Source organism: Pleurodeles waltl, chromosome 4_2 (assembly GCF_031143425.1).
Source record: "Pleurodeles waltl isolate 20211129_DDA chromosome 4_2, aPleWal1.hap1.20221129, whole genome shotgun sequence".
NCBI lineage: Eukaryota > Metazoa > Chordata > Amphibia > Caudata > Salamandridae > Pleurodeles > Pleurodeles waltl.
Genome location: NC_090443.1, coordinates 592,624,603 through 592,638,931, shown reverse-complemented (window position 1 = coordinate 592,638,931; position 14,329 = coordinate 592,624,603). Strand labels below are relative to the sequence as shown.

At 48.4% G+C, this 14,329-nt stretch overlaps 1 protein-coding gene across 2 annotated transcripts in view; it reads left to right on the top strand.

The window, feature by feature from the left end:
* DPYD (dihydropyrimidine dehydrogenase) overlaps nt 1-14,329 on the top strand; it is a 3,199,941-nt gene that overhangs the window by 893,489 nt on the left and 2,292,123 nt on the right. For both annotated transcript variants that reach the window (XM_069232136.1, XM_069232137.1), the window contains exon 6: nt 2,802-2,998. In XM_069232136.1, the coding sequence (XP_069088237.1) occupies nt 2,802-2,998 (197 nt within the window). The remainder of the gene's footprint in view (nt 1-2,801; nt 2,999-14,329) is intronic.

Below are 14,329 nucleotides of genomic sequence, written 5' to 3'. Positions count from 1 at the left end.
TCTCTCCTCCCAATTGGCAATTTTGAGGTGACGAAAAGTTGATGCTGGTGCTCCGTCACCTCTCTGACCAGTATTTCATGCTCCTCTGCACTAAAACAACACTTCCTTTTCTTCTTGTCTCTCCCCTGGGACTTGTCTGTGTCCTCCTGGCTGGTTCCTGGTAGATTGGGGTCTCCCTGGTGTCTCTTCTGGCTTCTGGGATCAATTTTGGGGCTCCTTAGCACTGTTTGCTGCGTTTGTGCCACTTTTTTATGCTAATGCAGTGGAAAATGGCGCCAATCCGGTTTGCGATGTCGCAAACGGATTAGAGTCATTTTCCCCATGTTAACGTCATTTTGCTTTATGACGTGGCGCAATGGTTAGAGTAAAAAGAAAATGACTGTAACCCGTTCTTTGCGCCACCGTGCGTCAAAGTATAAATTTCACACACGGGTGGCGCAAAGAAATGGCTTTAGCCAGCATTAACTTTTTTGATGCAAAACTGCGTTTGCGACGTTTTGCTTCAAAGAGTTTTGCGTCAAAGAGTATTAATATGTCTCTCAATTTGAAAACAAAAACATATATGGAACTTTTTTGTTATTGGGGTATCCTTGTGTCCTTTCAACCTAGTGCAGTGCGAGCAAGTTTGGAGTCAAAGGGTAAGTTAGCTTTGTGGAGTTCAAAAATATTTTTGGGGTGTCTACGTGACACCTCCTATTAGGTTTAGGTCTGAGGTAGTGCTTAATTTGTGCCGGTGGTTTCCGATGCGAGGGCACCGGCACTTATTTCTGAGGGCTAGCACTTATTCTTCTGCCTCAGGTATTCCCTGCGAGCAAAAGACACATATGGGAAAGACGGAGGAAGAGAAAAACGAAAAAGCGTCACAAAGGAAGAAAACAGAAAGCGGCTAGAGTGAGCTGAAGGGCGGGGAGTGTCAGTAAATGAATCAAAAAAGACCCAGATAACTTCAGGATTACATTGCCTCAGTATTCTGTGGTCGCACATTTAATTGCAGCAGCTGTTAATTTCAGAGAAGGGCTTTAGGCACAAGCACGTTTATATTTAGAAATTAAGCACTGGTCTGAGGAGCAATATATTAAAAGTTGCAAATAACAGAAAGAGAATAAAATAAAAACTGGGCCATATTACAATTTATTGAGCTGTGCGTTACTATTATTTACTAATCATTGCTGCGACAGACTGATGCAAAAACACAATTTGTACAGTTGTTATTCTTTGCAATTCTCCTATGTGACTTTGTGGGTCAGTGCAAATATTGTTTAGCAATGGTGAATTGACGCACGTGACTTTCAGTGCAACTTTGCTAAACTTATACAATCTGTGACGAAAGCTCAGCTTGTAGGGTGTTTTACATGAATTTACAAATATTAAAATTAACATTCTTATTGAGCATATGCATATTGGGAACTTCATCAATTTGAATCTGTAGGTTTATTACCATGAAAATATTGTGAATTTTCTCAATATCATTTTTTTTAAGTATATGCATTCTACATATATTTGGGCAGGCCATGAGCTTGCTATACCATAGGACTCAAGCTGCTTAACAAGGCTGAAACATTCCCAGTTTGCTTGTGTTCCATTCAGAGGACACATTGCCGCTTACCAGCCTCATCCAAGACTAATTTGCATTTTGCTCGTTTTAATTTGCAAAGCAAGGGGAGCTGAAGGAAATGCTGGTATCTCCGGCAGAACTCAGACTGCTGCAGCTTTAGGGGCCCACCATTTGCCTACAACAGGTGATTATCTGTGAGATATTGGAGTCTGAGGTCCCTCCCATCACATTCTGCAGCGGGTTCCCGTCTTTCAGTGTTACACCACTGCTTGGCATAGCACAGGGGTCTACAAACAACCTATTCTGTAACTCACAATACTTCTGATAGATGAAAATAGTCCTTGGATACTAATGAGTTTGACACTTGTTAAAGTAGTGATCGCATCACAGTCAATCACAATACTGACCACACCTTACAGGAGTACTACTAATGGCTATCCAGATGAATGTCACAATATTGAATAATGCCACAGTATCATTCCCAGAAAATTGACTACTAAATTATCAAGAAGGCATATATATTTGGAGGTGAGAACACAGATAAAACAGTATTTATCTTTATTTACATACCTTGATCATATGGCAGTTATCTTTATTTTAGATACAGTATTTTGGCCGAACAATATTTAAAATATCATACTATAAGTGAACACCAGCCACCCTCATTGGATTACGTGAGATTACCAGGAAACTGTTTACCTTAGTAAAATGCGTCCACATGACTAAAGACTTAACAGCCACAACAGTAAGTGTCCACTGAAACAAATAAAATACTAAAAGCTATAAATCTCCAGAACTCAGCATAAAACATAATGCAAAGAGCACTTTACATGTCTTTTGGATTTTTAATCATTTTTTATCATTTTGTTTGCAATCATCAGCATGTAAGTATCTCAAACTGCATAGTTTTCTATCAAATATGCACACTCGTTTATGGGTTAACGCGGTCAAAGACAAACTGGCCTTTTTCTCACAAAGTGTTCTTTTGGAATATAGCTAAGGCGACCTTTGAATTAAGTACTGTACTGTGCTGGGCTGTGCTTCACGGAGTTACTTCCAGGGCACTGGCAAGGTAATATGAGACCCCGAGCTACCTGGTGGACACCCTTGGTAGGCCATGTGGCCTGAATACTTGGCAGTTGTTGAAATTAATTGAAGTATTTCTGCTATGGCGGTTGCAATGACAATTAAGTGCAGTAGATATTAAAATATGTGATTGTTGAAAGAAATGTCTTTATTTTTCTAGGTTTTTAAAGCAATGAACATTCCTCAAATCAGAAATCCTTCGTTGCCTCCCCCAGAAGAAATGCCAGTGAGCTACCATAGTAAAATAGCTCTCATCGGAGCTGGGCCAGCAAGCATCAGTTGTGCCTCCTTCTTGGCACGCTTAGGTTACCTCAACATAACAATATTTGAAAAACAGCAATACGTTGGGGGCTTAAGGTAAGCCTTCGAAAACGTTTTCAAATAAGGAGACATTTAGTACCACCTTCAAAAGAGAATTTAGATTGCTGATGTATATTTAATATAGCTTTTACCAATGTTAATACCTTTCGATCTTCTATAAATAAATACGTCACCATTCTGTTGCTGGAGGCATTTTTGGGAGGAGCTACAACGTGCTGTGGCTACAGAAATTGACGTCAGCAAATGTGTGCGTTTAGAAGAGGTGTATATTTTTTGATAATGAGTACTCAATTGTAAATATTGAATGAAGCAATTTATGCCTATTTGTCTTTTGCACAATTTGCCAATTTCATTGAACCCGAGAGTGCAATTTGAAAATATGTCAAATTGTGTGGTGCATCATTTGTTCTGAATATTGCATGTGATTTTTTTAAGTGCACTAACCTTGTCTGGTTTTCTACTGCCATGTCAACACATTGTTCTTTTTAATGTTTTTATCAACATCACAGAACACCTAGTGCTATTTTCCTAGACAAACCATGTATTTATTTTGGAAGTGAGTGTCACATGTTGTACTTTTGAGTTAATTCTAAAGATGGAAAATCAATTCCTATAAATTATATGATTTCTGGCTTTAAATTGTGAACATTAATGAAAAATAATATGGATCGGAAATGATTTACATGTTTAACATGATATAATTTGCTTAGAACTGATTTAATCTTAAAAACATGCATACAATCCGTTTACAGTGGAAAAGCTTGATAGGTATAAATATAACTTGATGACTCTCTGAAGCCCAGTCTTCTTAGATCCTCAAATTACTGGGAATGTAATGTTACAATAAATTAATTTAGATAGTCTAAAACTAAGAGAGATAAGAGATGGTTACAAATCTGATCCAAGTCCTTCCCAGCTACTTAAACCTTTTTCTGACTAGTTTGAAGGGACTACTTGCTTTATTATTAATGCTATAAAAAAGATTGACAATTATGTACATGGAATATCTCATTGATTAGGATGCCCGGGTCATTATGAAACTTCATGCTCCAATATATTAATCAGTGTAGCAAATTTGTCTTTTTTACATGGTCAACCCTGATTTTTCACATTTTTCTCGAGCCTACATTGGCTGTCATTGGAACTCTTTGCACTTTATTCCCACTAAACAAGAGAAACGTGCCTGTGCTCTCCCTTTAAACATTGTTACATTGGATCCTTCCTTATTGACAGATTTAACTTGTGAATATGTCTCTTGGATATGGTTTAGAAAACTCATTCCCATGCCCTAGAAGTTAAATGGCACCTGTAGCCTGTGACACATTTGATGCCTTCCACAGGGCTGACCTGTAAAACATGGTTACAGGCCTACTATGTTTAGCCTGAGTACAGAAGCCTAAATTAACCTGCTGTAAAAAAAAGCTCTTCTTGACAGGTAGTCAACCCTGTTTTAAATATTAGTAAATTACCTATAAATACACCTTGTCACCCACAATTTAGGAGTGCCTAATGATTAAAAGTGGAGTCTGTGCAAAGTTAAAGTTGATTTGTTTCTCAGTGACTAGACCCCCAAATCTATTTTCACTGGCACTGGCAGGGCTTGATCTGGGTCCTAGAAAACGCAGATTATAAACTTTAATCTAACCTAATCTAGGTTTTTTTATAGAGTGCACGGCTACCCCAAGACAGGGCTACCCAGTGCTAACAGAACCCAGTAATGAAATACACTGTATTATTAAATAAACAGATAGGTTTTCAGCTGTTTCTTGAACCTTAACAGATTTTCATTCACCCTGAGACCAAAGGGAAAGGAATTACACAGTCTGGAAACAAAATATGCAAATGAACAACCTCTGCCTCTTGTACTTATAATTCTGGAAATAGTAAGCAGGGAGAGGTCATTGAATATCAGATCTCTGGCAGCTTTTTGTTGGATGATACGATGCCAAAGAATATTGGCGCTTGCTGTATAATTCAAGTTGTGGGCAATGCACAGCACTTTGAATTTTACTGTTTTGGCTATTGGCAAGCAATTAAGTTTAGTGAGGGCTGGACGAGCTGATTGCATGGATTTGAGGAGACCTAACAAAGCTCGAGCAGTGGCATTGTGGATCACTTGCAGCTTTTTGTAACATAGGTGAGTGAGAAAAAGACCATGAACAACTATCCTTCTGGTTTCCATAGGGAGCCACTTAAGGGTTTCTCCGAGGGCTCTTAAAAGGCCAAAGCATGTCCCTGCCACTTTCTTAGCCTGAGAAGCCATGGTCAGATCTTTATCCAAAACAACACCAAGGGCCTGATTACAACTTTGGAGGAGGTGTTAATCCGTCCTAAATGTGACGGATATACCACCATCCGTATTACGAGTTCCATAGGATATAATGGACTCGTAATACGGCTGGTGGTAAATCCGTCACTTTTGGGACGGATTAACACCTCCTCCAAAGTTGTAATCAGGCCCCAAGTCTTTTGAGTTCGGTTTTGGGAGAGGTCATTGAATCTCAGATCTCTGGCAGCTTTTTGTGGGATGATACGATGCCAAAGAATATTGGCGCTTGCTGTATAATTCAAGTTGTGGGCAATGCACAGCACTTTGAATTTTACTGTTTTGGCTATTGGCAAGCAATTAAGTTTAGTGAGGGCTGGACGAGCTGATTGCATGGATTTGAGGAGACCTAACAAAGCTCGAGCAGTGGCATTGTGGATCACTTGCAGCTTTTTGTAATATAGGTGAGTGAGAAAAAGACCATGAACAACTATCCTTCTGGTTTCCATAGGGAGCCACTTACGGGTTTTTCCGAGGGCTCTTAAAAGGCCAAAGCATGTCCCTGCCACTTTCTTAGCCTGAGAAGCCATGGTCAGATCTTTATCCAAAACAACACCAAGGGGGTCATTACAACCCTGGCGGACGGTGTTAAAGCGGCGCTAATACCGCAAACAGGCCGCCGGAAAAAAAAAGGGAATTATGACCGTTGTGGAAACCGCCTACATAGACAACCACTTTAACACTCCGACCGATACGGCAGTACAGACAAGCAGCGCGGCGGTCACCGCCAACAGACAGGCGGAAGACAAAGTACCGCCCACAGTATCACAACAGGCCAATCCGCCACCTTTTCCGGGGCGGATTCACCGTGGATAAAAACACGGCGGAAACAGACATTTCAATGTGAAAACGCTCACCTGAACAAACTCCACGAGGAAGGAGGGCACCATGAAGCCGGAACTCCAAATACTCCCTGCACTTGTCTTCCTGCTCCTCTACGAACAGCAGCAACGGCGGCGCCGAAGACAACGGTGAGTACTGCACCTACAACATAACGGAGGGGGAGGCAAAAGTCATGGACACACACATGCAACACCACCACCCCCAACCATACCCTCACCCACTACAACACACACACCAATGCATTTCCGAACATCACAGTAACAACCCCCAACCCCCCCGGACAAAAGGAAATGAGTTCAACCATTGTAATGTATCAAAAAACAGTAAGCTCATATATACATCAATAGATACACATTCCAAATATATACATCACGATTAGTAGTACTGGTATGCACATTTCAATGTCCGTGGACCACTGGGCCCAAAATGCATGGGCGAGGCCCACACATGATACCTGTCCTGGAACGGAGAGAACACTGCAGGGGCATCAGATAGAAATACAACAGGCACCTCAGGGGGAAGGGAAGGGGGGGCACCTCAGCCGGATGACTGCACCACGCCAGATCCACGACAGGGCTCCATGCCCATTGATGTATCCTGGGGAGTGCAAAGCCACAGTCTCACAAGTCTCTACAGTGGGTGGTTTGCCCACTGTACCATCCTGGGGAGTGCAAAGCCACAGTCTCTCAAGTCTCTACAGTGGGTGGGTTGCCCACTGTACCATCCTGGGGAGTGCAAAGCCACAGTCTCTCAAGTGGATAACAGTCTCCACTGGTTCTGGAGGGGGACTGGTGCCCAGAGTGCTTCATCCTGTGCAGGATAGATGGAGTGGATGCATGTCTCCACTGGTTCTGGAGGGGGACTGGTGCCCAGAGTGCATCACTCACCCCGTGACGGCCCCCGTTGCGTCACTGCCCCTGCCGCTCATGGGCTAGCGGTGCTTGAGTTGGCAGTGCTTGCCCTGTTCAGCGGTGCTTGCCATAGCGGTCTTTGCCCTGTTCAGCGGTGCTTGCCATGTCGGTCTTTGCCCTGTTCAGCAGTGCTTGACTTTGCTGTCTCTGACCTGTTCAGCGGTGCTTGCCATGGCGGTCTTTGCCCTGTTCAGCGGTGCTTGCCCTGTTCAGCGGTGCTTGACTTTGCTGTCTCTGACCTGTGCTGCGGTGTGTGCCATGTCGGTCCCTCATTGTCCAGCGGGGCTGTGGCTGCCGGGGCCCTCCTGGGCACTGACTCTGGCGGTGGTCTCCTGACCAGTGACGATAGTGCTGCCCACCTGGGCACTGACTCCGGCGGTGGTCTCCTGACCAGGGACGATAGTGCTGCCCTCCTGGGCACTGACCCCGGCGGTGGTCTCCTGACCAGTGACTATGGGGCTGGCGGTGGCGTCTTGGGCAGCAGGGAGGATGGCGGCCTTCTCCGCCGTGCTGCTCTTCCCAGACTTTGGAGACTTCTTCTGCCCCTTCACCACCTTGGGAGGAGTCACAGCTGACTCGACACTCCCCCCGGGACCGTTGTGGGCGGCTTTGCCGGCAAGTGTCTTCCCCCTCTCCCGTCGGGCACTGTCCAACTTCCGGTGCTTCACAAGGGATGGATTGGCAGTGCTTTGGCTCCGTGTCACACTGGCTGCCCTGGTGCCCGGTGCACTCCACATAACTCGAACAGGCACCACTGGTACCGGAATCTTTTTGGCTGAGGTGCTACTACGGGACCAATGAATTGGAGGTGGGGGGTGATGGGACAGAGGTCAAGGTTGCTCAGGAAAAGTTTCTGACGAACACTGGGATCGTTAGCTGGAGGGGGTCTGGGAGTGGAGGAAGAGGAGGTGGTTGTAGGAGGTGTAACTTTTGGTGATTTGGGTGCAGGTGCATGTTCTGGAGGCTGTCGTGAGGTGGATGGATGTTGGGTGTATGTGTGCCCGGGTTTGTGTACTTTGGGAGGGGGCGTCACAGACACACTGGGAGAGGACACAGGGGACGTGTAAATGGTAGTGGGGGTGGTGAGTGCAGGTGAGCGGGGTGTGGTGCTGGGTGTTCTGGTGCGAGTCCTAGTGGCTGTTGTGGTAGTGCATGCAGGTGAGAGTGTAGGCGACACTGGGAGGGAGGAGGGAGACAACGAGGAGGGGGACACAGTGGAGGCAGTAGATGTTGCTGTGTCTGTATGTGGGTGATGCTTGCGCTAGTGCCTGTGGGATGTGTGGTGCCTATGTTTGCCTGAGCTGCCCTTGTGTGTTGAGGTGTGTGCAGGCTGGTCTGATGGTGTGCTTGGGATAGGTTGAGGTACAGGGGATGGGGTCTGGGTGGAGGAAGTTGAAGGGAGGAGGCTAGACACAGGGACAATGGCTGCCATCAGTGCTGAGGCCAGAGATTGCAGGGTTCGATGATGGGCAGCCTGACTAGAATGAATGCCCTCCAGGAATGCATTGGTGTGTTGCAACTCCCTTTCTACACCCTGGATGGCATTCACAATGGTAGACTGCCCAACAGTGAGTGACCTGAGGAGGTCAATGGCCTTCTCACTGAGGGCAGCAGGGGTGACAGGGGCTGAGGTGCCTGGGGCGAAGGTGATGCCCACCCTCCTGGATGAGCGGGCACGGGGCGAAGGCTGAGGGGCTGCTGGGAGGGAGGTGCTGGTAGAGGGGGTTGCGGCTGTACCTGTAGAAGTGGGGGGCACAGATGGTGCCGCCACCACAAGGGAGCTTCCATCGGAGGACGAGTCCGTGTTGCTGATCCGCTGACTGTCGTGAGGCTCCCCTCGCCCTCTGTCCCACTGGTGTATTCGGAGTCCGTGGTGTGGCCCTCCATGGCCATGTGGGACGCAGCCCCCTTGTGCTCCGGTGCCCCTGTACCTCCGCCTGATGATGCTGATGCACAAAAGAACAGGGAGAGCACAAAAAGGGGTGGGGAAACAGAAGAAAGACAGGTTGAGTGCATGGCTTCCCGCTAACGTTGGCGGACAATACAGACACAGCTGCCCCCTGCACTACGCCGTGCTCTTGGCCTCTACAGATGCAGTTACTGGGATATGGCCTACTTGCCTATGAGTGTCATCTGCCCACATAGATGACACAGGGGCATGTATACCTGTTTTTGGCACTCTACAGAGGTGGGGTGGAGTGGCACATTGCCTGCATTACGGAGGGGCCTAGCCTACGGAACTCGCCCTGGCCTATGGAAACCCACAGCCCTCCTCCCCCACCCAGACCCCTCCAGTGCGCGCAAAGTCATGAGAATGTGAGTGTACTCACCCCCTTGTGTCTGCTGTGATGCCCTCATGCGCCCATCCAACTCAGGGTAGGCCACCGCCAGGATCCGGAACATCAGGGGGGTCATGGTGCGACAGGCACCCCTCCCACGTTGGGAGGCCATCCCCAACTGAGCCTCCGCCGTCATCTTGCTCCAGCGGCGAATGTCCTCCCATCTCTTACGGCAGTGGGTGCTCCGTCTCTGGTGGACCCCCAGGGTCCAGACGTCCTTGGCGATGGCACGCCAAATATCCTTCTTCTGGTGGGCGCTGACCTACATGACATGTACAGGGGAAGAAGAGAAGTCATTACCAACTGCACCATCAAAGTGAGTGGCCCACATCCCTACCCATGCCATGTGGCACATGCATTCACAATCCTTCATGGTCGCATAACTCTGCCCCCTTCCTACTTACATCCAGCCCTCTCCACCTAGGCATAGCCCATACAACTTGCACCCTATGTACTCACCTGTTGGTCTGGAGGACCGTAGAGTAGCGTGTACTGGGGGAGGACCCCGTCCACGAGCTTCTCCAACTCCTGTGCAGTGAATGCAGGGGCCCTTTCCCCAGACGCACGTGCCATTCTCTCTTCCAGACCGAGGTCACAGCAGCACTTGCAGTGTAGGTCCTCTCCTGTCGAAGATCAGGTATCGAGTGATTGAACAGATAGAAAATGGCGGCATGTCCGCGGCGGTGACGTCCGCGGCGGTGCGTATCATCACCACCGGTGCACTTCTTCATTGGCTCCTGGGACCCATAGGGTCCAAAGTTAATCAATTTAGCATTGCGCCGCGGTCTTCGACCGCCTACCGCGATGGTGTACAACACCAGCGCAGTTACCTCACATCCCATTGTCCCACTTTAGAGGTCAGGCATCCGCCATTTCAGGGGCCCACATGGCTTCATTTACAACTGTGTCACACATACCTAGGCCTGGACTCAACACACATACAGGAAGATTTTTGTATTTTGTGTCGTGTTCTGTGTAGCTGTGGGTACATACCTCAGATTTGGTTGACTCTGTGGTCGCTGTTGTCCTTCCTAGGCACCGTCAGCTGGGACATGTGAGGAGATGGCGGAATCCTCCGATGTACCGACTGCTGGTGGACCTGTTGACAATGGAGGAGTGACATTTAATCATCACCTACAGGTTTGACCGTGCCACAATCCAGGAACTGTGTACCCAGTTGGAGCCAGATCTGATGTCACCAATCCGCCATCCCACAGGTATCCCCCCTCAAGTGCAGGTGCTGTCAGTACTCCATTTCCTAGCAAGTGGGTCATTTCAGACAACAGTGGCCATGGCATCAGGGATGTCCCAGCCTATGTTTTCTAACGTATTGTCCAGAGTGTTGTCTGCCCTGCTGAAACACGTGAGGAGCTACATCGTTTTCCCTCAGGTGGAGGATTTGGCTACAGTGAAAGGTGACTTCTATGCCCTGGGACATATCCCTAACATCATAGGTGCCATTGATGGGACCCATGTGGCCTTGGTCCCCCCCCACAGGAGTGAACAAGTGTACAGGAACCGGAAGAGTTATCATTCGATGAATGTACAGATGGTATGTTTGGCAGACCAGTACATCTCGCAGGTAAATGCTATGTTCCCTGGCTCAGTGCATGACGCCTACATCCTGCGGAATAGCAGCATCCCTTATGTGATGGGTCAACTCCAGAGGCACCGTGTGTGGCTATTAGGGGACTCTGGTTACCCCAACCTGTCATGGCTATTGACCCCAGTGAGGAATCCCAGGACCAGGGCAGAGGAACGCTGCAATGAGGCCCATGGGCGGACTAGGAGGGTGATCGAACGCACCTTCAGCCTCCTGAAGGCCAGGTTCAGGTGCCTCCATATGACAGGTGGTTCCCTATTCTACTCACCAAGGAAGGTGTGCCAGATCATCTTCGCCTGCTGTATGCTGCACAATCTTGCTTTGCGACGCCAGGTGCCTTTTCTGCAGGAGGATGGTCCAGATGACGGTGTTGTGCCAGCTGTGGAGCCTGTGGAGAGTGATGAGGAGGAAGCAGAGGAAGAAGACATTGATAACAGGGACTCTGTCATACAGCAATATTTCCAGTGACACACAGGTGAGAACAATTTTTTTACTATTATATTTACTTTCACACTTCTACCTCTATCCTGTCTGTCAATTTGAAGCAGTATTTGCTAACTGAGTGGTACATTTCCATTACGGTTTCACAGGTGTGGTTACCAACGTGTGTCATCTGCTTGCATCCTTCATGGGCTTGTGATATGTTACATAGGTATGTTGACATTACATTTTCAAACGGATTTTGTCATTGTCATAGATAATACACATTTTCAAAATCACAGACTAACTCCAGATTGTTTTGTGGTTCAAGGGTGTTTATTGAAGTGCTAATTATTGGAGGGGGTGGCAAAATGGTGATGGGTGATGGTGGAGGAATGTCCATGGCAGAGTCCAGTCTATTAGTCTCACAGGTGCACTGCCCATATGGGCATGGGAAGTGGAGCTGGGGCAGTTCCAATCTGGACAGGGTAACAAAGTGGGACAATGGGATGACAATCAGGGTGGTCTCCTTTCCTGGCGGGGGTCTTGCCATCTTGCTCTGTCATGTTCCTGGATCTCAGCGACCGCTTGCGGGGTGGTTGTCCATCTGCAGGGGGTGGGGTGCTGGTGTGGTGGTCCTGTGGCGAGGTGTCCTGAAACTTGGCCAGGACCGTAGCCATCGTCTCCTGGGAGTGGTGGTAGGCTCCCATGATGGAGGAGAGTGCCTCGTGGAGAGTGGGTTCCCTGGGCCTGTCCGCCCCCTGTCGCACAGCAGCCCTCCCAGTTCCCCTGTGTTCCTGTGCCTCCGTCCCCTGGACCGTGTGCCCACTGCCACTGACCCCAGGTCCCTGTTGTTGTTGGGGTGGTGGGTTATCCTGGGTTCCCTGTAGTGGTGGACACACCTGATTGACGTGTCCTGGGTACGGAGGTATGGGCCCGCTGGTTGGGTGCTGTGCTGGTGTTACCAGAGGGTGGAAGGTCAGTGTTGGGCTGTGCCTGTGCGAGGGGAACCGACTCTCCCGAGGCCCACGATGGTCCGGGCTGGTCATCTGGATCCAGTTGGCCAGAGGTGCTGTCATCACTGTGGGCCTCTTCTGTTGGTGGGGTGGAGATGTCTGGACCCTCCTGTATGGTGACGTTAGGTAGTAGTCCTGCAGGGGTGTAAAAGCATGATTATTGCATGTGTGTGTGTCATGGTGTGCAATAGGTGGGTGAGCGTGTACCCCTGTGCTAGCATTCCTGTGTGGGGGCTTGTGTGATGATGGTTGGGGGGGTGTTATGGGTATGTGCAGTGGGCATGCTTTAGTGATGGGTGTCCATGCTTTGTTGTGTCATGCAGGGCTTGGTGTTGGGATGTGTGGTTTGTGTTATTAGTACATTGCTGAGTAGTTGGAGTGATAGAGGAGGGGGTGAGGGTGGGGGTGTGTGATAGCATGCAGGTAGGGTGGGGGATATGATAGTTAAGATTAGACTTACCAGTGTCCATTCCTCCACCGACTCCTCTGAGTCCCTCTGGATGCATAGTGGTCAAGACCTGCTCCTCCCATGTTGTGAGTTGTGGGGGAGGAGGTGGGTGTCCGCCGCCAGTCCGCTGAATCGCGATGTTGTGCCTGGAGACCACTGAACGCACCTTCCCCCGTAGGTCGTTCCACCTCTCCCTGATGTCCTCCCGATTTCTTGGGTGTTGTCCCGCTGCATTGACCCTGTCGACGATTCTCCGCCATAGCTCCATCTTCCTAGCTATAGAGGTGTGCTGCACCTGTGCTCCAAATAGCTGTGGCTCTACCCGTACGATTTCCTCCACCATGACCCTGAGCTCCTCCTCCGAAAACCTGGGGTGTCTTTGGCGTGCCATGGGGTGGTGCAGGTGATGTGTGTGGGGTGTATGTGGTGATGAGTGTGGTGATGTGTAGTGGTGTGTGGTATTTTGTGCATGGATGTTGTGTGGGTGATGGTGTTGTGTGCCTCTGTGTGGTAGGGTTGCCTATTGCTGTGCTATCTCTCTGTTGCCTTTGTCTCTAATTTTTGGTCGTAGGGGTTTGTGGGTGATGTGGGTGTGTGTTTTATATTGTGTTTGGTGTGTGGGAGTGGCATTTGTATGTGTATCAGGTGTGTGTATTTTGAATTGTCCAATGTGGCGGTGTTTTGGAGATGTGTGTGTATTTTGAGCGCGGCGGTGTGTACCGCCAATGGAATACCGCGGTTGAAAGACCACTGCGTGGATTCGTGGGTCGTGATAGCATGGGCGTGTTTCTGTTGGCGTGACGGTGGAGGTATTGTTTCCACCAGTTTATCACTGACCTTTGGTGTGGCGGACTTGTGTGGGTGTCTGAGTTTCGGCGGATTCCGAGATGTGGGTCATAATAGCTGTGGCAGAATTCCGCGGCCGAGGCAGTCTATTGGCGGTCTTCTGCACGGCAGTAAGCGGCTTTTACCGCCAATGTTGTAATCAGGCCCCAAGGGCCTGATTACAACTTTGGAGGAGGTGTTAATCTGTCCCAAATGTGACGGATATACCACCAGGCGTATTACGAGTTCCATAGGATATAATGGACTCGTAATACGGCTGGTGGTAAATCCGTCACTTTACCGTCGCTTTTGGGACGGATTAACACCTCCTCCAAAGTTGTAATCAGGCCCCAAGTCTTTTGAGTTCGTTTTTTGGGGGAGGGTGCTTCCCAGGGCACAGGGGCCAGAGTAGCTGGTCCCATAGTGATGGATTGTTTCCCACCACTATGACCTCCGTTTTATCCCTGTTTAATTTGAGGCAGACAAGTGGAAAGTCTTCCTGATGGTAAAACAATGTTCAGTGACAGGGAAACCAGGATCTAAGTGTCATCCGCATATGACACCATAGTGAACTCTGAAGCACAAATGTCAGCTAACAGGCGAACATGCACATTGAAAAGTGTGGGGCTCAGGGAA